Source organism: Mytilus californianus, unplaced genomic scaffold (assembly GCF_021869535.1).
Source record: "Mytilus californianus isolate M0D057914Y unplaced genomic scaffold, xbMytCali1.0.p SCAF_24, whole genome shotgun sequence".
Classification (NCBI taxonomy): domain Eukaryota; kingdom Metazoa; phylum Mollusca; class Bivalvia; order Mytilida; family Mytilidae; genus Mytilus; species Mytilus californianus.
The window spans coordinates 6,010,171-6,035,603 of record NW_026262673.1 but is presented as its reverse complement, the minus strand read 5'-3'; the positions used below and the strand labels follow the sequence as shown (position 1 = coordinate 6,035,603).

General features: G+C 34.4%; 1 protein-coding gene across 3 annotated transcripts in view; it reads right to left on the bottom strand.

Moving 5' to 3' along the window:
• Positions 1–5,112: 5,112 nt before the first annotated feature.
• The window catches only part of LOC127732450 (uncharacterized), a 38,793-nt gene continuing 18,472 nt past the window's right edge, over positions 5,113–25,433 (bottom strand). For all 3 annotated transcript variants that reach the window (XM_052241479.1, XM_052241478.1, XM_052241480.1), the window contains 6 exons: positions 23,396–23,650; positions 19,418–20,011; positions 18,575–18,696; positions 15,700–16,878; positions 11,332–11,389; positions 5,113–6,087 (listed from right to left, as the gene is read on the bottom strand). In XM_052241479.1, the coding sequence (XP_052097439.1) occupies positions 5,270–6,087; positions 11,332–11,389; positions 15,700–16,878; positions 18,575–18,696; positions 19,418–20,011; positions 23,396–23,650 (3,026 nt within the window). In that variant the 3' untranslated portion in view covers positions 5,113–5,269. The remainder of the gene's footprint in view (positions 6,088–11,331; positions 11,390–15,699; positions 16,879–18,574; positions 18,697–19,417; positions 20,012–23,395; positions 23,651–25,433) is intronic.

Below are 25,433 nucleotides of genomic sequence, written 5' to 3'. Positions count from 1 at the left end.
TCAGTAAATTTGCAGACTAATTCATTGCAGTAAATTCAGTACGGTTCAAACAGTTCGCTTGCAGTCATTTCAGTATTGTTCAGTAGCATTTCAGAGAATTCAGTATGATGGTGATATGCACAGGTAAATAACAGATACTGAACAGTCCGAACATTGACTGGACATATCTTAATTTGGCTGCAAGCGAATGGTCTGAACAGTACTGAATTTACCGCAGTGGATAAGTCTAAAAAAATGACTGAAAAACTGAAAATGACGCAATAAAATATTTAAGAGCTGTTCAGACCAAAATGACCGTTTCAGATCTAAATTGTTTTATTAGTGCTCGAGAGTGATGGTCTTTTCGTGGTTGTTGTTGGCACGGTTGTAGATATCTTTGGTTTGGTTGTTGTTGTCTGGAGGTATATAGGTCTTTGGTGTGGTTGTTATTGTCTTGTGTGTTGATGTCTTTGTTCTTGTTTCGGATATTGAGGTCTTAGATGTGGTAGTTGTTGTCCTAGGTTGGATGTTTTTGGTATGGTTGTTGTTGTCTCGGGTGTTAAAGTGTATGGTGTATGGTGTGGTTGTTGTTGTCTCAGATGAAGAGGTCTGGAGGTCTTTTGTAAGGTTGTTATTGTTGGTGTCTCGGATGTTGAGGTCTTTGGTTTGGTTGTTGTTGTTTCGGGTGTAAAGGTCTTTTGTTTAGTAGTTGTTGTCTCGGATGTAGGGGTCTTTTGATGTTTGTGTCTTGTGTATGGAGATCTTTGGTACAATGTTTTGTCTTGGTTGTAGAGGCCTATAGTGCGGTTGTTGTCTCAGGTCTGGATGTCCTTATTGTGGTTGTTGTTTTAGGCATTGAGGTCTTTCGTGTTAATGTTGTTGTATGGGATGTAGTTGTTATAACCTAAAGATATATGTATATATATATAAAAGTCTAAATTGAAAACAAATATATATATAAACTAGAATCACCCTTGGTGTATTGATTTATAGTTGTCATTTTAACGTCCAGTGACAAATATTTTATGTACATCCAGGACGGGAAAAAGTAGCAAACATCTAAAATATATTATTATTATGATAAAGATGAATCGTTATCATTTTCCTTATTTGTCATTTAGTATTCAAAATTTGGAATCGTATTAGGTTCTAACTTTATATAGAAAGTTAAATTGTCAATGGTCATAACATAAAAAATAACGAGTTTGTGAGTCAAATAAGTCAAATAAATGGCACACATTTCTGTAAAAGATGCGTTAACCAAAACTCTTTACAGAATGAGTCCTAGACAAAAGAATACTTGTTGAACATACAATGATAATCTTGTATGGTTGGGTACCTAGGGTAAGAATTAACATAAACAAAGGAAGGAGGAGGTGTCAGTTATGCAATATAGTTTTCTTAACTTGGTTTTAGCATGCATATAAGTTGTCTTAATTGTAATTGAAGGTAAAGGTACATTTAATATGGGAAATTAATTTTCACATTCGATAGTGAGGCTTGAACACGCGATCTATCTTGCGTCAGATTGTTCATCTAACCACATAGCCACATCAGCTATAGGTAAAGTCCTGTACTGTAAGTGTCACTATCCTTCGGAGTGATTGATGATTAAATGAGGACTTTGTTTTTCCTCTTTTGTGTCCTGAGCAAACACTAAAGAAGGTAGAGAGAAACTAAAAAGACTAAGTGATCAGAAACACAAGATCAACAAAACAGTGACTTTTGTCATGAATTCTATTCTCGTCTTCAATGTTGGAGTGTTCTTTGTTAAATATGCACATAGGCCAAGCTGAGCGACAAAGGCTCTGTAGAGACTCTAGTTATTATATATATTTGTGTCGTTTGAGTCTCATTGAAGTATATGCCAAACCATTTTACTGTCGTTGGAACACTGACTAATTGTCATTGATGTCGCATTTTTTTTTTAACTATTTGCGTCGTTAGTATACTTTCTTGTCGGCGAAAATGCCACAGCCTTTTATTATTAGTGTCGTTGGTTTACAGTCTCATGGGATTATATGACAGATTTTTTTTTAAAACTATGTGTGTCATTGGAGTATCGTCTTTTTGCGTATATGGAACCTTTTTTTAGTATTTATGTCTTTGGTGCACTCTTTCTCCAGCGTATATGCAATATTTGCTTCTAATGTCTCATTCACTGTTTACGTCGTGACGATACTGTCTCGTTGATTTACTGAAATATAAATGCCACTTTTTACACCATTTTAAATGTACAGATACTGTCTTGTTAACATTTGTGATTACTGTTTCGTCGACATATATGTCACATTTTAAATTGCCATTTGTGTCGTTGGAGTACGGTCTCATTGACGTAAATGTCTCATTTTATCCCTGTCGTTGGAGTACAGTTCACTGACTTACATTCTACATTTTGTTTTGTTATTTGTGTCGTTTAAGTTTTGATTCATTGATGTATATGTCTTATTTTTTCCCTGTCGTTGGAGTACAGTTTTACTGACTTGCATTCTACTTTTTTTTGTGATTTGTGTCGTTTAAGTTTTCATTCATTGACGTATATTTATATTCGCAGGAAGAGTGGGGAATAGAAATATGTTTCTTTTGACCGGCAGAACAATACCTTGTCACAGTGGGGCGTCATTTAGCGAAGTACGCAGCCTTGTCCGTTCAGAATGGGAACGTTAAATCTGATGACCCATGTTGAGAGAGAACCACGCTCTGAGCACGTTACGAACCCTGGCACCATTTCTTTGAGGGGTCCGTAGTAAGCCTGTTGCAAGGAAAAAACTCTGTCCCAATGCACTTTACCCTCATGTTTAAGTGGCAGTCAATATATCCCCGACGTTCATCCCGGACGGCCTCTATCCCGAATTTAACCTACCTATTATCTTTATTGTTTATTTGTTCTCGTCTGAACGTACATGAAATAGTTTGCCACTGGACGGTATGCAACAAACAATCAATCATTGACGTATATGCCACAGTTTTATTGTTTTGTTGTGTTGATGAGTTACACATCTGTTTTTATTTTTCATTTCATTAGAGTACTGTGCCATTAATTTATACGATAATCCTATTTTAGGATTTGTCTCGTTAGCCTATTCCACATTTGTTTTTATTCTTTGGAGTTAGGTTTCATTGAAGTATATGCCACATCTTTCTTTAGTGATTGTGTCGTTAAGGTTGCATCTCATATGCAATACCTTTTTTGTTGTCTGGGTCGAAGGACAATGACAATGTCTCATTGACGTATATTTCACGTCTTTTTTTTCCGTTTGAGTACTGTGTCCTTGGCGTATATGACACACCTTTTATGTGTCTTTGTGTCGTTTGGTTACTGTCTCATTCACATAGGTCACATCTTTTTTATGTTTTGTAACCTTGGAAGTACTGCATCATTGACGTAGATTCTTTATTTAATTTGCCGTTAGGGTATTTTCATTAACGTTTATTTCACATGTTTTATTTCGTTTGCGAATGGTGTCATTGGCGTATACCACTTGGGCTTTCTTTCCTTGACCTTCATTTTCGTTAGGACTGAACTGAAGAATGAAAGCGACACATTAAAATTTAAAAGTTGTTCTATTTTTCTAAACATCCGTAGATTTTTTTTTTTTTTTTAATTTCGAGGACAAATAATCCGACACATGAAAAAAATTCTAAACGAGTCAAGTTAATAATGTATACATAACACAATATATTTTTGCGGGTTTTAAAAGATGCTCTGAAATATATTTTGAGTTTTTACACCAATCATCACAACCAAGCTAGCAAGTGGAAGTGAACCAAGAATAACACGTCCTTGACCTAAGTAAAATTTCCCGCAAATTTCATATAAATCTGTTTTGTTATCGCACATAACATGTAAGCGATGATATTATAATACAAACACATAAAAAATGTATTTAATTAAAAATCGGAACACCCAATACCTCATACAGAACTTATAAGAAAACAAGGTAATAATTATGTAAATTAAATCACAATTGACTAAGTTGAATTTGTATTCGGTAGAGAACACACAAACACATACAATCCATTTTGAATAACTGAATGCAAAAACACATCCGAATTCGAATAAACTAATTTAAGTTCATTTATGCAAGTTTCTTTATCACGTCAAAAAAAAAAATCTTTTCCGTTATCTCTATTACAAACAAGCAGAATATTTTTTCTTGTATGATAAAATTAATTCCTAACGGTCTATTCAATATATTTGATTCAGTAAGAATTTTTTATTTAGATGAAAACGCCTGATAACATTTTCCTGGATAATATCTTTCTCATAAGAGTATAAATTATACATAAAAGATAGGAGCATATACATTGTTTCCTACTCGGAAAAAGTTTTTGATTTTCAATAATAAAATATATAGGAAAAATGAATGTTCAAATGTTTTAAAAATGCCGAAAAATTAATATTCGAACAACATTAATCAAATACAACAGCCAAGGAAGATTTAAAATCAATCATAATCTTTCCGTAATTTAGTTTTTACCGAGATTTTATCTGGATGTAGGACACAAATTAATTGGAACAGTCATATCAGTTTGTATGGTGTTAGACCATGTGTTACTTCTATTTCATCAATATCAAATTTTTAAAACAGTTCATCAAATCCGGAGCTAAACAAACGAATAAACCTAACACATAAAGTTTGAAATGAATAGAAGAATTAATTGGTTAATCTGTTGGTTGTGTATCGTTCAGTGACAAAAATATCATGCATATTCAGGATGAGAACAAATAAACGATGTATATATCTGATTTATTTGTATATAAAATGTATATGTAAGTCTACCGGGATGAAATGAATTATCAAATACAGGGAAAAAAGAAGTATCAGTCCATCAGACAGCAACCTAACGACACAATACGATGTTTAATTTGTTTCGATATTATTTACAACTTACCCATCTATATAGAATATTTATTTCGAATAACAAAAATATTGAGAACATACATATGACTTAAATTAAATTTTTCTCTTGATTTTTTTTTCTCCAACTATCAAACATTAAGTGGACGTGAATCAAAGAACAACTCGTCTTTGTAACATTTCTATTAATATCTATATAAAGTTGATTTTTTGTCACACATGTAAAGAAAGCGTTGATCACACAAAACTAATATAATTGTAATATTGACTTTAATCTGAATACGGTATACAACTGTACAGATCATGACAACCAATTAAGTTAATAGTAAAGAAAAAATAGATAAATAGAAGTTGTTTTGAATGACTAAATGCATAAACAGATCTGAGTCCGAATAAACTCATTGTCTGACAGAATTATTTATGTTTATTTATGTTCGTTTCTTTTTCACGTCGAAAAGAAAAGCCTTTCCGTCAAAATAATTACAAACAAGCAGAATATTTTCTTGTTTGTCAAAATAAATTCCCAACGGCTCATTCCATCCATCCGATTTAGCGAGAAATTCTCTATGATGTTTGCCATCGTCTGATACAACTATTACTGTGTGAAAATAAGTCACATAGACATTCCCCTCATTATCTGTTGTCACACAAGTTAAATCTTGAAATTCATCCTTTTCAAACTTCCAAATTAGTTTTCCATCTAACGAGCAGCAGTATATTGATGTTTTGTCTATACAGACCAACCTGTCTCTGTCTACTGTAATGTCGGTGATACGGTCTGAAGGTAAAGGTATAGTACGTATTACTTTACCTGTCAGGTCCATCACATGTATTATACTCCTATCAATAACAACGTACAGGTTATTATCATTATATGACATTCCCCAGCAGTTACCACTGGTGTTGATTGTACTGGTGACAGAACCTGTAGATAAATTTATTATCAGTATGGTTCTGTCATATCCACAGGATACTGCTACAGTGTTAATATTTACCACTGTCATATACCCTGGTCTATAGGACAGAGGAATGTGATGGATATCAGTACCGTCTGAATTACAAATAATAAGTTGGTTATTTAAATAGTCGGTAAACACTAATGTATTGTCTATTTTGATACAGCTAGTAATGTACAGATCTTCATTCTTTGACTTTTGGATATTTAACTCTTGACGCAAAGTGACAGAAACAGGAAGGTTGGTTTTGACAGATGTTTGGTCCTGAGCTTCTATTTTTGGTTCATTTTCTGAAATAAATAATCAAGTATCGAGTTGGTTAATTCAACAATTTATTGCTTAATCTAAAATGTAGTTTACCGCTCAAAGGGTTTAGAGTTTCTTTTGTTTTGCACACTCTATATGAGGTATTGAATTTTTCACTCTCGGATGTTATTTATATTCACTTTCAAGTTTGAAAGCTCGTTAAAGCTCTAATTCGAGCTTAGCATAAACGAGAACAGCATATAATCCAAGGAAAATCGGAAAAAAATGTAAAAATGACAGAGATGGAAAAACAGATATGTGTAGAGCATAGGCATGTACTGGATACACCAATGCAGTGAGAGAAGATATTTGTTTGACCCAAGAATTGTAAATCTGTGTGTATTTTAACACAAATATATGTATATGCTTCCTTTGTCCTAATCACGAGGAGAAAAAAAGGTTGGTGGTCTTTCTATATGAAAGTTTTACATAGACGTTTCGCTGAAATAGGTGCCTCTTAGATGTGTCAAATATATCAGTGGGTTGCAATTCCACCAAGGTAAAATGTAAATGAGTCGGTTATTTTTATCTTTCGATTGAATATCTGTATGCTTGTTTTTTTTCTGTTTTTAAATCAAATTCAGATGAATGTACTGATAATTATATAAAAAGTAAAATCACAATAAAATTTTTAAATATATGAACGGGTAATAAGTTTGTCATGAAATATGTTCAAGGGTCGTGATTACGTACAAATTGATGAAACAAAGAAAACCAAAATGACATATAGACACGCAATATGAATGATTTTTGGTTACTTAACGTCCAGTGACAAATATTTCATGCATGTTATTGACGAGAATTAACAATACATACAATAGGTAGGTCCTGTAACAGAGGTCATCCTGGTTGATTCGGACTGCCACGGGAAAATGAGGATATCTTGGATAGGGACAGACATTTTGCCTTGCAACAGGCCATATACTGACCCCGCAAATCGTTGTTGCAAAGGTTCTTAACGTTTAAAGAGCGTGGCAATCTCTTTACACGAGGCATTTAACGTCCCCATTCTGATCGGACGTGACTGCAAACTTGTTACTTCCGCAAAGTCACACGGACGTCCCGTTTTGGCGAGGGTTTTACTGCTGGTCGGAGGAAGACCAATGGTGACCATATTTATATTCCCCAATCACCCTTTTTGGGGAAGGGGGTTGTGAGTTGTAAAGAAAACAAACATCCGAATTTAATCGGTCAAAATAATTAAAGTAGAAAAACATCGGAGATGTTGGCTAGTAGAGCGGGTTTAAATTGTCTTACTTTACAGTACTTGCATTTTAAAGGTATTCTTAATTTGTTCTCGTCTTGAACATGAACGAAACATTTGCCAATGAAGGTAAAGCAAACAACAGTTAATCGATCTTTAATGAGCTTACAATTCAGAAAACATGTGTCTCTGCGGATTGTGGTGGCCGATGTTTAGTTTCATTGAAAAATATTTTAAAAAATATTCTTCATGAATTAAACTATGTTTTTGTTTTGTTTTTTTTTTTATAATAGGAGGAAAATGAATATTATATTTATGTACATCTTAGTACATGATGTATTTCGGTTTGACAAACATCTGGTATGTAGCAAGTTTTGCAAGAAAGCCCCCTACTAACCGCACAAATCTCTTTGTTTAAGAAGCAAGGTTTCGCCTCAAGAGGCTTCGCGTATTTCTGTGGGATGTCAACATGCGCATTTACGTCAGATCAGAATTGAGAAGTTGAATATTATGTATGGTAATGACACGGTTTCTGCAGCTTCCAATTACAACATTTGTGGAGTTGCCTATTCGAAGCAAAATTGTTGACCATATATGAGGCTGTCAAGATTCAGAATACTCTTTACTTTCATACCAGTCGAAGACTTAAATGTAATATCACTAATATACCTAAACAACAGGGATGAATGGGTCATATAAATATTGTCCCTGGTATCCCGATCGGCAGTAACATCTTTATCAAAGTGGGGCGTCTGTTTGGTTGTGTGGGATGTTTAACTACGCAATCCCGTCCAATGTCATGTTCTCTGCTCGTTAAAGAACCATTGGAACACCTCATTGGAGGATCAAGAGTTAGCATGTTGCAAGGTTAAATGTCGACCCTCTATCCAGCATACCCTCATTTCCATTGACAGTCCAAATTTCTTCGACTCGGGAGGCCTTACTGACAGAACCTACATATTGCATTAATTGTTGATAGTGTATCTTCCTGAATATGCATGAAATATTTTCCCCTGAACGTTAAGCAATTAAAACTCGAGCAATCAATCAATATTATAATACCTTTCCCTACCATACATGCCGTTTTGATTTTTTTTAATTTTTGATTCCGGTAATCAGCGACCAATGAATCATATATTTGACCCACCAAGACATTCCAAGGGTTATGTAAGTTAATCGTCATTTTGCGAAAAACTTCGTTAACTATTAAATTAACTTCAATTTTCTATTGGTACACGTGTTTATCTCTATTCTGAACTTAGAGAAAAATAATAAAAATTTCGTTTGATTGCAAATGAAACAACTCTCTTTCAGAAACCAAATGACATAGAAATAAACAGCTACCTGTCACCGTTCTGCCTTCAACAGGGGGTAAAACCCATACGACATCAAAGAAACATGTATGAAAGATCCGTTTAAGTAAAGCGTCAGTTTAGCTGTACAGGATGTACAAGTACACAGCCACATCCGGTCAGAATAGGAACGTTTAATCCGATGCCTCGTGTATAGAGTGCCACGCTCTCTTCACGTGTAAAACCCTTGCAATAACTCTTTAAGGGGTCCTGTTGCAAGGCAAAATTTTGTCCCTGTGTAATAAACCCTCATTGCACAATGGCAGTCTAAATTTCTCCCCGACCTTCATCCCGGACGTCTTTTATTACAGGACCTTGCTATTGTTTTCATTGATATATTGATCTCGTCCTGAACATACATGAAATATTTGCCACTGAACGTTAAACAGCTAATAAACAATCAATCGAATTAGGCTTTGCCCGAGTGAGTTGGAACCTTTTCTTCTTAAAAAAAAATCATAATTGATCAAGGTGGAATTGAAACATTGCCGACTGAGCTCGGGGATTAAACAGATCACCCTGCAGCACTGGTATCAATCCAGTGCAGGTAAATGAAAATAACACTTTACCAATGTCTTGTCTCGGAAGTGTTTTTCTTGATTTTTATTAATCAGGAAATCTCAAACTGTAACATTGAGTTTAGTTTTGGCGTTACTTTTGATTCCTCTTCGTTTTATCAACCCTTCAACATTTTATTTAAATGTTATTGATATCCTGGGATGTAAAGATATGTTGAAACGTTAGGGAATTTATCACCAAAAGACCATAAAAAGACCAAATTCATCTACATCTACATCAGTAATTTCATCTTTGCTTCAGGTAGTGGGAAGCTTTATTTTGTTAGTAATTTCTTAATTCATCATAAATCATGAAATTAGAAATGTTTATACATATATATCCCTAAATTCACATCTGCATTATTTCAACCGCTTCAAGGAGAATGTTACGATTGATCGATTGTTGGTTGCTAACGTCCAGTATCAAATATTTCATGCTTGTTCAGGACGAGGACAAAATAACAGTAAATACAATATACAGGTGCTGTAATAGAGGACATCCGGGATGAAGGTTGTGAAAATTTAGACTGCCACTGCAAATTGAGGGTTAGTTGGATAGGGCAGACATTTTTCCTTGTAAGAGGCCACCTATAGACTCATCAAAGAATTGTTATTAGGGTTCTCTTAACGTGGAAAAAGCGTGGCACTCTCTTTACACGAGAAATTGGATTTAACGTGACGTGGCTGCGTACTTGTACATCCTACTCAGCCAAACGGTCGCCCCAGTGTGCCAAGGGTTTTACTGCCGGTCGGGAGATGACCTGTAGTGGCCATATTTCTATTCCCCTGACCCCCAAGGGTGACTGGGGCATAGAAGTATGGTCACCATTGGTCTTCCTCCGACCGGCAGTAAAACCCGTGCTAAAGTGGGGCGTCCGTTTGGCTGTGCGGGATGTACAAATTTGCAGCCACGTCCGGTCAGAATGGGGACGTTAAATCCGATGCCTCGTGTAAAGAGAGTGCCACGCTCTTTGCACGTTAAGAACCCTTGCAACAACTCTTTGAGGGGTCCGTAGGTGACCTGTTGTAAGGCTAAATTTCTGTCCCTATCCAATATACCCTCATTTCCCGTGGCAGTCTAAATTTCTCCGACCTTCATCCCGGAAGCCCCTATTACAGAACCTACTTATTGTATTTATTGTTAACTTGTTCTCGTCCTGAATATGCATGAAATATTTGCCACTGGACGTTAAGCAACCAACAATCAATCAATCAATCAATCTATTCCCCTGTCACCTTGGGGATGAAATTGTATGATAAGGCCACTTTACCACCTTTAATTCCTACTTATAACAATCATCAGATGTTCAAATGGACATCAGTATTTGCTTTTTGAAAAGGTGTCATTTATATTTGCATTACGAGTCTAAAACTTTTTACATGTAAAAAAAACTGCAATAAATACCCTACTCTTGATCTTTTCGTTAATAAATTGATATGAGAAACAGTAGAACGACATGTTGCAACTAATTGTATTTTACAAAGATGTTATGTTTGTATAACATCTTTCTTAGTAAAGCTGTTATTCATATGTATAAATATATATTGACGAAAACCTGTGTGAAATGAGCATATCAGGTCAAATATGTTAAGTGTAGTTCCCGAGGGAATCATGAGCTCAGTAATCAGTACTTCGGTACTGACATGATTTATATCAAATTATCTAGAATTGACAGTTTATAAATCTTAAAATTATACAGAAACTAAGGATTCAACCCCCTCAGGCAAAGTTGGCCTTAGGATGGATTTGGCTATTTTTAGGTCCTTTTTGGTTAAAAGCTCTTCAACGTGTTCGGTCCTTATACATCCTTGGCTTTGAAATATTCGACTATGAGCGTTCCTGATGAAGTTAAATCCAGAAAAGCGCTTCGGACCTATAGCTGGGGGAAAGCTATATTTATGAATACAACATTAATTTGAAAAACTTTTAAAAAACTATGTTTTATTCTTCTGAATTAAGAAACGTCTCCTTTCTTTGTTGTTCCCTTTGCATAAAGAGGAATATTCTAAGGACAGGACTGAAGAGTTATATCGCCATTAATATATGATCTAGAAAAAATGAAACCGGTTAAAAGATAAATATACGAAAGGAAAATATGTAAACAATGATATTACTTGGATTATGGTCATCCTGCTTGGTACTTATGTTCGCTCTGTCAGGAATCCGTGTAACCTGAAAAAAAAAAATAAAAAATAAAAATAACCTGAAAAAAAGAAATAATAATTTAAAAAAAAACCTACATAATTACAATGTAGATAAACCTTTCATAATGTTCTACTGATTATAAAATAAGAATGATTATTGAAATACGTAACCTATTAGAAGGTTATGCGAAATTTAACCTGTAAGATATTTTTAAAGAATTACATATAAACTAGTTTCAGATATAGTACTTGCAATTGCAACCTTATGCGTTACCGTTTCAGTGATAGTCAGTAGTCGTCAATCCGTCACCGATCAATCAATCAATCAAGTTCACATCACCAATCCATTTAACTTATAAGGAGACTACTGATTGATCGGTGTTAGGGGTTAAACTCAGATTATTACAACAGCTGGGGGACTTTTTGACCACGAGGTTAGCATTAGCCCAGTAGCCAGTACCTTGGTATTTGCATGAAAACCACGAATATTATTTTGATTTAAATTGTTGTTATTAAATTTCGAAATCATCTTAAAGCAAGGAATGTATCTCCTTCGTGTATAGCTATGATTCCTTGTCCAGGTTTGGCTTCATTTTGGTCATTTTGGTTTAGTCCCCACTTCGTCGTTTTGATAGGATTTTGTATTTTCAAATTGTTTGGCCTCGAGCATCGGTGAACAAACGTGTATGTCGAAATGCGCTCCTGGTGCAGTAAAATTAATACCGTTAATGTTGTTGGATCTTTACTTCTGCTGGAGGACCTTTCGTATCCGAGGGTATCGTTTGCCCAGTACTGGCATGGAAATACAGATATTTTTTTATTGGAATTTTTGTTAAACAATTTTAAATCATTTTGTATTAAAGAATGTTTTATCCTCATGCATAGCTCCTTATCCGAGTTTAGATGTACGTTTCGGTCTTTTTGGTTTTATCAGCTGTTACACGTTTGTAATCGGTTTTTGAATCTCAAGTATATATTGGTCTCGATCATCATTGATTGTCGAAATGCAGATCTGGTAGAGTTAAATTGGTACCGTTAATGTTAATTTGATTACTACTACTGGATTGATACATCTAATGGACTTTTAGTCCCCAAGGATATCTTGAATCCACTTGCCTGTACTTCAGACTGACTGATCGGTCTTCACGGATTGCACTCGATTTATTACTACCACCAGCTCGATACATATAACTGTGCGACTTTTTAGCCACGATCGATATATCTCCTAATGGTTTCTAAGTATACGAGGGTATAATTAGCCAAGTAACTAATACTTCGATGCTTGCAAGAAGTGATGGATATTGTTATATTACAATGGCTGTTAAAAAAATTCGGAATCGTGCATAGTTTTGGTTCCTTGTACAAGGAATGTATCTCCCTTATGCATAGTTCTAGTTTTGTTTCCTTGTACAAGGAATGTATCTCCCTCATACATAGTTCTAGTTTTGGTTCCTTGTACAAGGAATGTATCTCCCTCATACATAGTTCTAGTTTTGGTTCCTTGTACAAGAAATGTATCTCCCTTATGCATAGTTCTAGTTTTGGTTCCTTGTACAAGGAATGTATCTCCCTTATGCATAGTTCTGGTTCCTTTTACAAAGAATGTATCTCCCTAATGCATAGTTTTGGTTCCTTGTACAAAGAATGTATCTCCCTTATGCATAGCTCTGAATCCTTGTACAAGGAATTTATCTCCCTTATGCATAGTTCTAGTTTTGGTTCCTTGTACCAGGAATGTATCTCCCTTATGCATAGTTCTAGTTTTGGTTCCTTGTACAAAGAATGTATCTCCCTTAAGCATAGTTCTATTTCATTGTCCGGATTCGGCTTTACTTTTTGGTCCTTTTAAGATTATCAGCTCTTCAACGTTTGTATTATGTTCAGCATTACAGAGGAGACGCTAATTGTCGAAATGCGCATCTGGTGCTGTAAAATTGGTATGTTTAATGTGAACGTTCCTCATACGTCATCGTTGAGCTTTTGCACATAAAAAGGTACATTTAGAGTGCCCAAGAAGAAGTCGCGCCAATAACAGGTCTGTAGAAGACTCATTTCCATCATTGCTTTACTCGATTACTATAGTTTAAGCTTATTTATATTTTCATAACCACGCAATACAATACAAACTTAACTGTTGTCAACGAGAGGCAAACAGTACCAAAGGGATATTCAACTCATGTAAAATCGAAAAGAAACTGACAATGCCATGGCAAAAAACGACAAAAAGACAAACAAGAGTACAAACAACACAACATAAAAAACTATGGACGGAGTAACACAGACCAAACATAAAAACGTGAAGTTGTTCTCGCTCTGGAAGGATAATATGTAATTAAAATCCGTTTTGGACAACCGCTTGAAATAATCGTAATTTTAATAATTGGACTAATATCAGCAGACCAATAATGTGCATATATACACTTCTAATTATTGGACCCTCCAATCAATAGACCATAAATGCTTAAAAGGCATTGTCATCAATAATAACATGAGAAAATATGATAAGATATTGTTGCCCCTTACAACAAATGTAATAAAAATGTACAGGATGTTCCGACAGATTGTTAACGTTGTCTCGGCAACCATTCAGCCTTTAGTTCACCTTAGGAATACACGTTATATTTGTAAGATTTTCTTACTTAAAGTGAATTATCAACTTTTTAATGATTCTACATGTGTCGTAAATAATGTTTGAATAAGATTTTTGCATTTAACGCAAGTAGCGATCTCTAAAATCTGCACAGTAGTATGGAAACTATATCAACTGTGAAAATTGACGATGAGCACAGAAACGACATACGCAAGTAAATATTAATTACTTCCGGAGCATCTGCAATCACCCCTGGATTCTGGTGGGGTTTGTGTTGCTCCGTTTTTAGTTTTCTATGTTGAGTTTTGTATACTGTTTATCTCTTGGTTTTTTTTTTGCCATATCTTTGTAAGTATGTCATTGACATGTGAGTTTGTTATAATCATACTTTTAATTTAGCATATGGAAAGCTTTACACTTGAAAAAGGTTTACAAAACATTTGCGTAAATTAAGGATGCCGTGCAACTTTTCGTAAATAAACGGTATGTGTATCAAGTTACGTGCAAAACCCATTTACATGATGGATAAAAATATGTAGATTGTAATGTTTTGTTCGCAGCATGATAAGTTTCTATTTAACGTCCAGCAACAAGTATTACACATACATGGTAACAGAAATAAATTTAAAGTCAGTTAACATACAGTTCATTATGCTACCATTGTTACCGTCTTTTTAAAAATTTTCCCATTTGTGTGTCGAGGAGAAGTGATTATGCATTCACTGCAAAGTCATCAGATCCAAAATGAATAATTTGTATCTGAATTTTTATGAATTTTGTGTTAACATTCTGAAAAAAAAAATTCTAAACAGTAAAGATTAAAAATTTACAAAGACACTATAGCACGTAATCAAGAAGATTAACAACGCCAGTACCTAGAATCTATACTTCAAGACCATCATGTATTTTTTGTGAAGTTAAGTTGACGCCGTATTTAATTTTTCATCGGAAACAAGATTTTTTCATCTTCCATTTGAAAAAAAAAGTTTTTATTTTCAAAACATCTGATATACTCTGATGTGCACATGTCACAAAATATGACAATGTATATTTGATATATAGATATAAGAAGATGTGGGATGAGTGCCAATGAGAAAAATAAACCATTTTAGGTCAAAGTACGGCCTTCAACACAGAGCCTTGGCTTACACCAAACAGGACGCTATAACGGGCTCCAAAATGACAAGTATAAATCAATTCAAACAGGAAAACCAACTGTCTAATCTATATACAAAAATACACGTTACGAAATATGAAAATGCATGTTTCATATGCACATGCCACAAATATTAAAATGGATAATATGTTGCCACATCACCATCCTCCCTATTATCATAACAATTATCATTAACATTATTGTTACCATTATTATTATCATCACCATTTTCAATAAAATTAGCATTACAATTACCATTTGATACAGACAATGCTAATTAGGTTTTGCTAATTTGGCTTGCCATCTTAAAATTAACTCTTAAAAGTTCCCGGGAGAGAAAGAGAGAGGGGGTGTACTACAGCAAACATTCAGACAGTTGATAATATACGTATCCAGACAGAGTTAAGACTGTTTACAATGTGTCTAGACAATATCAGACAGAGGTAAGACTGTTTAGAATGTGTCCAGACAATATCAGACTGAGTTAAGACTGTTTAGAACGTGTCCAGACAATATCAGACTAAGTATAGACTGTTGGGGAATCCAAATGATAATCTAAGCAATTTTTAAAGATGTCATTTTAAAAACATACCTTATTATTCATCCAAGGCGAATATATCTGGTTAGATCGATGCATTTGCTTATGTTGAGTACAGAAACACTCCTTCTCACTTGTCAATTTCTCATATTCAAATGTGTCTTGAAAATAATAGCCATCACTGCATTTGAAATGGAGTTTAAACGATATTTTCACCTTATATCTCTCTTTTATATCTTCAATTAGTTGTTTCACTTCTCTGTAGATATCACTGCACGTGCTTCCGAATCCCTCCTCTTCGGAAAACGACACGAGCTGAATAGCAATTGTATCAGTCGACATAGTAACTAGTATCTTTGTACCACCAGATCCATCAATGTCAAACATACAGATGCCACGATATAAAGCAATACCACCCTCTACTTTGCTAGAGTAGTAGTTTCTGATAAACCAGGCAGATAGATGGTTAAAGAAAGAAGGTGGGAGAAATTCAAATTTAAAACAAAGCCAAGAAGTCCTTTTACATTTTTGTGTAAGAATGTCAAATTTTTCACATACAACATCAAACGTGGAGGGCGGCATCATGCTTGGCATTATATAATTTGAGTTACCAATTTTGACCAATATATCAAGCTTTTCCATAACTGCATGCAAATTATTTGTCTGTTCTGAAAACTGACTTCCATCTTTTGATTTGAACAGTTCTGTTATTAACGATTCGCTTATTTTGCCTTGTCGTATAAACAGTGTCCAGTCCTCATGGTGATGCAATCTTCTGTTTTCAACTCTATCTGAAACTAAACATCGGAAAGCATCTGCTAACCATTGGGGTCTTAATATGATTAAATCCGGTATATTAGCAAAGAAAATTATGTTCCCTACGTTATGCTGAAATCGAAGAAACAACAACAAATCCTCCTTTTCTAGAATATTGATATCTGGATGTTTAGCCAGATTTGACATATCAGTAAAGTTGATGAAATGCTTGTTATCGTTCTTATTAATTTCAATCAAATGTTCTAAAAGAATCCATTTTAACGGAAAAGCATTACCCCAATTTCCCATTTTCCGTGCAGTATCGTAAATTGCGTATTGCAACTTCTCAAATTCTGTGTCACTGTCATTTGTATTTGACAGATAAAACTTGTTGTGCAAGTGATGATATTTGCTTTGAAATCCAAGAACTTGGTCTATTTGATCATTGAGTTCCTTTTCTCTCTTCTTAAAATCTGCCTACAGAAAATAGATAAAAGAATCAGCAATTGTCATGATTGATACTATATCAACAATTATTGAGAAGATTTAAATAGATTATGAACCCAAATATATATAAGTTTCATTACAACGTATCACTACCTTTCATGGCAATTATAAGGACAATTTATGGGCCTTCTATATCTTACTATACTGCATGGGTATTTATCGTTGTTAAAGGCCGTATCAAAACCCCTTTTATTCATATTGTGTTGCTTTGTACAAATGGATAGTTTTCCCTTTAAAAATCATACCATATTTTCTTATAAAACCCACAATATTTGACTGGGGCATACATTTATAGTAATACCGTTGTCTTCTACCGACTGGCAGTAAACCATTTGCCAAAGTGGGACGTTCGTTTGGCTTAGCAGGTTGTATCAAACGGCGTCCAGTCAGAACGGGGTCGTGCAGTTCGATGAGTCATGTAGAGAGCACAGAGGTCTCTGCACATTACGAACACTTGCATCAACTCTTTTTAGGGCCCATACAATAGCCTGTTACCAGGCTAAATTTCTGTTTCAATCTTCATAACCCCACTTCGCAGTGGCTTTGAAATTTTTAAAACCATCAAATCGGTTGACACCGTATTTGATGACTTACCTGTTTTATTGTTATTTGTTCTAGTTCTGAACCTGCATGAAATATTTGAAACTGGGCGTCAAATAAACAACAACGAATTAATCCCTTATAAACAAAGAATATGCATATTTCTAAATCATTTTTTTTGGGCAATCTCATTCAAGTCATGTCATCTTCTCTCCATTAGACGTCCTTTTAGGGTATTGGAATCTTAAATTTAATTTCAATTGAAACCAATAACATGTAAGAAAAAAAATGGCACATTGTTGAACCTTTATCCTTGTCTTGATATACATGCCATATTTTCCACTGGACCATGAATACCAATTCATCATTCCTAACATGTTAAACATATACACATCACCTGAAATTAACGTTGTAAATTTCCAACAGGGAAAACTGTTAACCCTTAAAAGAACAAAATTGAGAGGCGTTACGCATTCCTCAAGATAGGTTTGCTTTTTTTGTAAAAAAAGTATTAACTTTGTTATGCCTAAGACAAAAAAACTCATATAGATTTTACTTTTTATTAAACTCTTTAATGGGTCCTTATGTAGCCTGTAGCGAGGCAAAATGCATGTTCCTGTCCAACAAACCAATGTTTTTCAGTCCTAAGTCCCCAAGCTAAATCCCTTTTGTCTCATATAGCAGAACATATATATTTGTACTTTATTTATTGTTTTGTTTGTGAATATGCATGAAATAAATGTCACTTGACGTTAATCTGGCAACGATTATTTCAACGGATTTTTGTTTGTTCATAATTTGTTGTGTTAAGCTATTGTCCAAGGTTTGTGTTAAATTGAGCGCCCATAAGCACGTTTAAGATCAAACATGCTTAATGTGCCTGTTAAAAGGAAGGAGTCCAGTTGTTGTTTATAATTATCGTTTCAGTTATTGTTGTGTTATAACTAATGTATAGGTAACCATTTCTAGTAGGTTTTGCTAACAATAATTTTTGATCTTCTATGGATGGACGTCTCATTAGCAAATATTTCTTTGATGACATTCCGATCAAGAACGGATGATACTAAATGAAACCATGTACATGACTGGTATGGAAGTGAGGAACAGCGTTCTACAATTGTATTACCTTGTCATATTTATCCTTTCCAGTGAAAACTAATAAAATCGGAGGATCGAAGTGGCCATACCTAGCTGGTTTGTCGGTTGTTCGATGACAATGGATAGAATCAAACCAAAAATCAACATATTCTGAAATATATCAACAGTGTTTAATAAATAATGTTTTGAGACCAAATAGGATACTTTGAATATATGTACCCTAACACTGACTGTCTTAACACTAAGCTTTTGATTTTGACATTTGAGAAGGAACTTCCCGTTTTATTTATTTTTTTTTTTATTTTACTTTCTATTACTTGTTGACATGATCACAACATTAGGACATAATTAAGGTAACTTGTATTTCAGATATTGAAACACTTTAATAAAACATGTTTTTGTTTTATTATAAGACCCAACTGGATGAAACTTTATGAAAATGTTACTTGGTATGCCTAGATGGACAGACAATATTTAGAAATTCCAAAATTGCTGCCATAATCATGGAAACAGGGCGAAAGATAAACATTGACCCTAAGGGAATATACATTAAAGCAGCAGTTTCTTCAAAGAATATTACAAACAAAACTATATGGTTATGTAACCTGTCATGTGCCAATGTGGTATCTGTCTTTGGAATGTTTAAAATGGTCACCGTGACCATTGAAACAGCAAAACTATAAAAAATTTCAAAATGCTCCAAACTTCATGAAACTTTACAACAATTTTAATTGGCATGTGAAGATGCGCTGTTTGACTTTGGAATTTTCAAAATTGCTGCCGTTACCCTGGCAATAGGGGAACGGTGCCATCCGTTATTGCTCTCAATTACAAATCTAGTTGCATTTGAATTTCTTACATGAAAACATACCTCCAATATGCTGAAAATCGGCAAAACACTGACCCAATCCTTGTTTACTTATGTCGTCCTTCATATCTGCAACTACAAGGTATACTGCACTACTTGTTAAAAATGCTTGATGTGTAGCATAAAATTCTTTTTGTCCTGCAAAGTCCCATAATTCACATAATGCATAAAGGTTTGAAGGAGAATTAACAGTTGACTTGGAAAACATATTTGACATCAAATCCTCAGGCATTACCAATGATGAAGACTTATTCGTTTCTTTATTGTTATCCAGATTAATCTTTGCGTCGCTAGTGATATCCTCAGGCATTACCAAAGATGAAGACTGGTTCGTATCTCCTTTTTTATCCAGATTAACTTTTGATTTTGCTTTGAAATCCTCAAGCATTACCAATAATTCAGACTCATTTGTATCTTCACTTTTATCCCGAATAACCATTATGTCGGTTGTGGTGTCTTTTTTATAGGTAGATATATCATCACCATGACTTATATTTATATTTTTTCTCTCATCTACCTCAATATTTTCAGTGTTTCTGTCCTCGGCATTTGGAATCAGTGCTCTCTTAATCCGGCTCACTTTATCATCGGCAATTTCTGGCAGGAAAAAAAAAATAGAAAAAAAAACAATACTACCTTGTACAACAAGTTACAAGGCTATCTATTGGCAGTAGTGGTAGTTTCCCATTCCATCCATACGGTGTTTTTAAACTTTATTGTATTGGTCCATTAGAATAGTTCAATGCAGTTTTTATTACAGTTTAGGCGAATAGAAACATTACTTGAAATGAAAATGTTGTGCTTTGACGTTTCCCTACTTAAATGGTTGAAATATCCCAAGTGAAAAAAAATGAAAACAACACTTTTTATAAATTATAGTTCGTCCGAAGCGCTTTTCTGGATTTACCTTCACCAGGAACGCTCAACGCCATATATTTGAAAGCCAAAGATGTATAACAACCGAATCAGTTAAAGAGCTATATGAAAAAAGTAAAATTACAAAAATACCGAACTCCGAGGAAATTTAAAACGGAAAGTCCGTAATCACCAGAAGTACTTAAAATAGTCAAGTCATATGTCACTTTACCTGAGGGAGTTGAAACCTCAGTTTCTTTATAATTTCTAAATTTATAAACGGACAATTTTAGAAATGTTATAAATCATTTCAGTACCGAAGTACTGACTACTGAGCTGATGAATCCTCTCGGGTTAATAGTCAACCAGCAGAGGTATCGACACAGTGCTAATAAAAATGAAAACAACTCGTTATAAAATTAATGCTTCCATAACGCAAACTCGGGTATAGAAATATGTCCAGCTTGTCACTTAAAACTTCTCTTAGAAAGGCGTTCGTTCTACTGTACAGGGTGTATAAGTTCGTAGCCATGTGTGACAAGAAGGGGACATTTAATAACATAAACGGTACCAATTTTTCTGCACAAGTTGCGCATTTTGACAATTATTGTCTCTTCAGTGATTCTCGAGGCCAAAATATTTTAAAATAAACAGCTTATTAAAAAAGTTAAAGAGCTATAAACCAAAAATAAACACCAAAAAAAGTATAGCCAAAGCCGGGCTATGATTCAGAGCTTTGCATGAGGGAGATACATTCCTTAATTTTAAATAATTTCCAAAATTTTGTAACAGCAAATTTTAATTACAAAAAAGCCGTAAAACTGGGCTGGTGATACCTTCGGGGACTATCAGTCCATTAGTTAATCTGATGTATCGTGCTGAGAGGGTACACGATTCACTATATAAGACTTGCTCCAGCTCAGTGGCATAACATTGCTGTTAATATCCATCATAGCATTGTTTTTCAGTGGCAGTCCATTCCCTCGCCCTTCATGCCAGAAGTCTCACCATGCCTAATATTCATATTGTATTAATTGGTAATAGTTCTTTTCTCAAATATGCATAAAATAATTGCAACTTGACGCCAAGCAAGCAACAAAAAACTCGATTAACGAACAGTTGAAATGCTTTACATTTTATATGTCTATATTTTTATCATTAGACATCATGAGGCCATAGTATTGGGATACCTATAACATGTATAAAGTGTTTGAAAGATAATGGTTATAAACAAATGTGAAAAAGTGCAGTACAGGGTCAGTCTAACACCCCTCTTAAAATGCCAACATGATCTGATTGGATAATTTTCAGGGATCCATAACGCAGTGAAACTGTAGGATTTTTGACACGTAATTGCAGTGTACTTAAGCTTAAAATCATTGAAGAAGATTCATTGATAAAATCTGACAAACAAATTATGCGAGGAAACTGATTTCGATAGGTCAAGATGAGTCCGTGCCCTTTTAAAATATAATGTAAACCTGCCACTAGACGAAACGTGCGTGTGGCGTATTAAATTATAAGCCTGGTACCTTTGATAACTATTTTCACCACTGGGTCGATGCCACTGCTGGTGGACGTTTCGTCCCCGAGGGTATCACCAGGATGCCGAGATCGTTGTCATTTGTAATTTAAGATAATACTTTTAAGGGCATGCGATACAGTTACAGGGGAGGTAACGGCGTTGCTGACGTAAATTTGTTTTGCCTCTTCTCTATTAGCAATTGACAGTTCACTAATTTTATTCAAAACAGACGTAAATAGTAAATAACCACGAGTATTCTTTGTGATATATCGCAATTTTTATACGTACCAATTAATTTTGAAGTTTGATATTTGCGATTAACCATTAAAGGCTATACTTAAAACAATCTTCACTTGAAATAGACTTTTATTTTGTGTTTTAAGTATATATAAAACAGGTGTAATCAATTGTGGATTTTTTTCTGTAAACTGATAATCATTATGAATCACCAGTGAGTATGCATTTCATACTCCTGTATATGAAGTCCGTATTATTTTGTGTTTTAAGTATATATAAAACAGGTGTATTCAATTGTGGATTTTTTCCTGAAAATTGATAATCATTATACGGACTTTGATAATCACTATACGGACTTCATATACAGGAGTGTGCTCCAACAAAGTTATGAGGAGGACAGATTGAAAATGACACTCCGTAAATTTTACGGACACCATCACGAATTGGTTAGTCCATACGATGTGTCTTTGTTCAAACTAACTAAGGACATTTTTACCACGTGTTAGATTGTGGTTTGTCATTACGTCGTCTGATCTTTTAATTACCGAACGTGACTTATTCCCGATTGTGACTGTTTTGCTGAGTGTGAAACCGCATTGCTATAAGACGTGTCACGGTACCTTTCTATCCCAAATTCATGTATTTAATTTTTATGTTATATTTGTTATTCTTGTCGGATTTTGTCAAATGTCTTAAAGTCTTTACTGTTATATTCGTGTGTTATGGTAAAGATAATTAATCACCCCCTTCATTTATTAGCTTTTAGTTTGGTTCAACGAAATTATTCTAAATAATAAGGATGTTCTTGTCCCAGGCAGAAAACCCTGGCCGTGTTAGGCGCAACTTTTTGGAAGTTTTGGTCCTCGGTGCTCTTCGGCTTTGTACTTGTTTTGGCTTTCAAGCTTTTTTCATCTGAGCTTCACTGGATGGTCTTGTGTGGACGAGACGCACGTCTGGCGTATTGAATTTTAAGCCTAGTACCTTTTGTTTGCTATTATTTGTGTGTTTCTTTTTCCTATATGTTCTCCCATTTATTTGTATTGTGGTCCTGTCATGTGATGTTGTCGTTTTGGTGTTGTGTTGACGTTGCCATTAAAGCGGGAGGTTTGGCATGCCACAAAACCAGGTTCAACCCACCATTTTTTTCTTAAAATGTCCTGTACCAAGTCAGGAAAATGGCCATTGTTATATTATAGTTCGTTTTTGTGCGTGTTACATTTTTAATGTTGTGTTTTTGTTGTGTCGTTGTTCTCCTTTTATATTTGATGCGTTTCCCTTAGTTTTAGTTTGTAACCCGGATTTGTTTTTGTCTCTATCGATTTATGAGTTTCGAACAGCGGTATACTACTGTTGCCTTTATTTACCTTTGCCGATTATCCATTTTCCATCTCTTATGTTGATTTTGCATCTACGAACAACAATATCAACACCATCTGTACTCGATACACCAGATATGTCTTCCTTCAATAATCTCCTCAAGAGACACGTTTTTCCTGTCGATTCCTTTCCGACTATCATAATTCTAACAAAATACCTGTTTTCTTTTTTTTCAGTTTGCATAAGCTCATTGTATCTGATTTTATCTTCCTCTGATAAATGGTTTATGGCTTCTGGAAAAACTGAAAAAGTATATATTTGTGACGTGATGTTTGAGAATAAATATAGAAAATGATATAGTCTTAGTAAAACAAAAAGGTGTTCATTAGCAATCGCAAAATATACACGAACAAACACGTTGAACAGAAAATAGACGTATCTTATTAGTTATTTTTCTCATTCTATCGTATATGAAGTAATCTATTAAATGATATAGAGCTAACTCTTGAAAATATACATAATCTATTTATAATAATTATTTTGGTTAGCTTATTTGAATGGAGATTTGTATGTTGTATTATAAACATGCGTTTTTTGATTAATATGAAACTATTATACTTTTCACTTTAAAACTAAAAATCTAAAAATCTAATTTACTATAGGGTAAATTATATATGCTCCAACCTCAATAGTTTTTTTTTTTAAACTTTCAATAACCCAATAAAAGATTAGAATCACGTTTACTAAATAGGTTATGCTGTTATTTGTTGGTTTCGCATTGAAAACTAACAACAATGTGCCCCAACATGGCAACAGCAAAGACTACAGATAAACTATTTGACAAAACATCAAAACTTTAGAAAAATGAGACGGAAAAGCCGTATTTACTTCCAAATCTTTTTGGTTTGTTGATTAAATTGAATAAGTTACAGTATAACATGTACTATAACGTCATCAAATACACCATTTTGAAAGTTTGAGACACAAAATGCGCTAACAACAGTCGAAGCTATCAAAGGTACAAATTTCCTTCCAAGAAAGGCGGACATTTTGTATATCTAAAGAACAAGATGACAAATATGTATCGTCAATATGGTTTCAGTCAAATTGTCAACTAAACGTCATCAGTGGCGCTCCAGAGGCCTCGGTGGCCAAATGGTCTAAGAAGTTCTACTTCTGTAATCACTAGCCAGTCAACACTGAGGTTGTGAGTTCAAACCCCGCTCGTGCGGGTGCACTCGACTCCAATCTTAATTCACTAGGATTGTCAGTTTTCCTATCGAAGGTCGGTGGTATTCTCCGGGCACTCCGGCTTCCTCCACCCATAAAAACTGACCGCCACGAAATACCCCAAAAGCGGCGGTAAAACACCAACAATCAATCAATCAGTGGCGCTCAAATCCAAACAGTTGGGAAGTCAAATAAAACACAAATACTGTTAATTTAAAGCAGAATGAATTGTCAACACAAAAGTGCTTACTACTAGGCTGGTGATTTTGTGGGGAACTAAAAGTCAACCTGCAGGGACATCCAAACGGTTTTAAAAAAAGAAAACATCAAAGATTAATGATTTGGCACAAACGCGACCACTTCCACTTCCACTTCAAAATTACCTTTTCCAGACCTTCTCCTTTGTTCGTTTTCTTTAAAAAGAATCGTAAATCGAAAAAATGTATGCGCACGATAGTGTCGATAATAGAATTAATTTGCCAATTTAATAAATTATCATTATACCATAAATATAGATAAAAATGTTCTATTTACAATACCTTGACCAGAAATTAAAAATAAAATTACGGCATCTTGAAACAATCAACTTCTTGTTTTATGGCATGTACTATCATTTCTTCAAGAAACTGACAAAATCAGTACGCATGCCCTCTATGTACGTTTTCATATTTTACGTACAGTATAATTATCTGTCTTTTGTGCATCAAAAATTATTTACATGTGTGGCTTTCTTTACTTACGCAAAGAACTAAATTAAAACAGACATAGAAACGTAAATTATAAACATGTGAGTATTACCTCGTATTAACAAAGAGCTAACAAAATATATAGAAAGGTAAGTAAACACATGTGTGT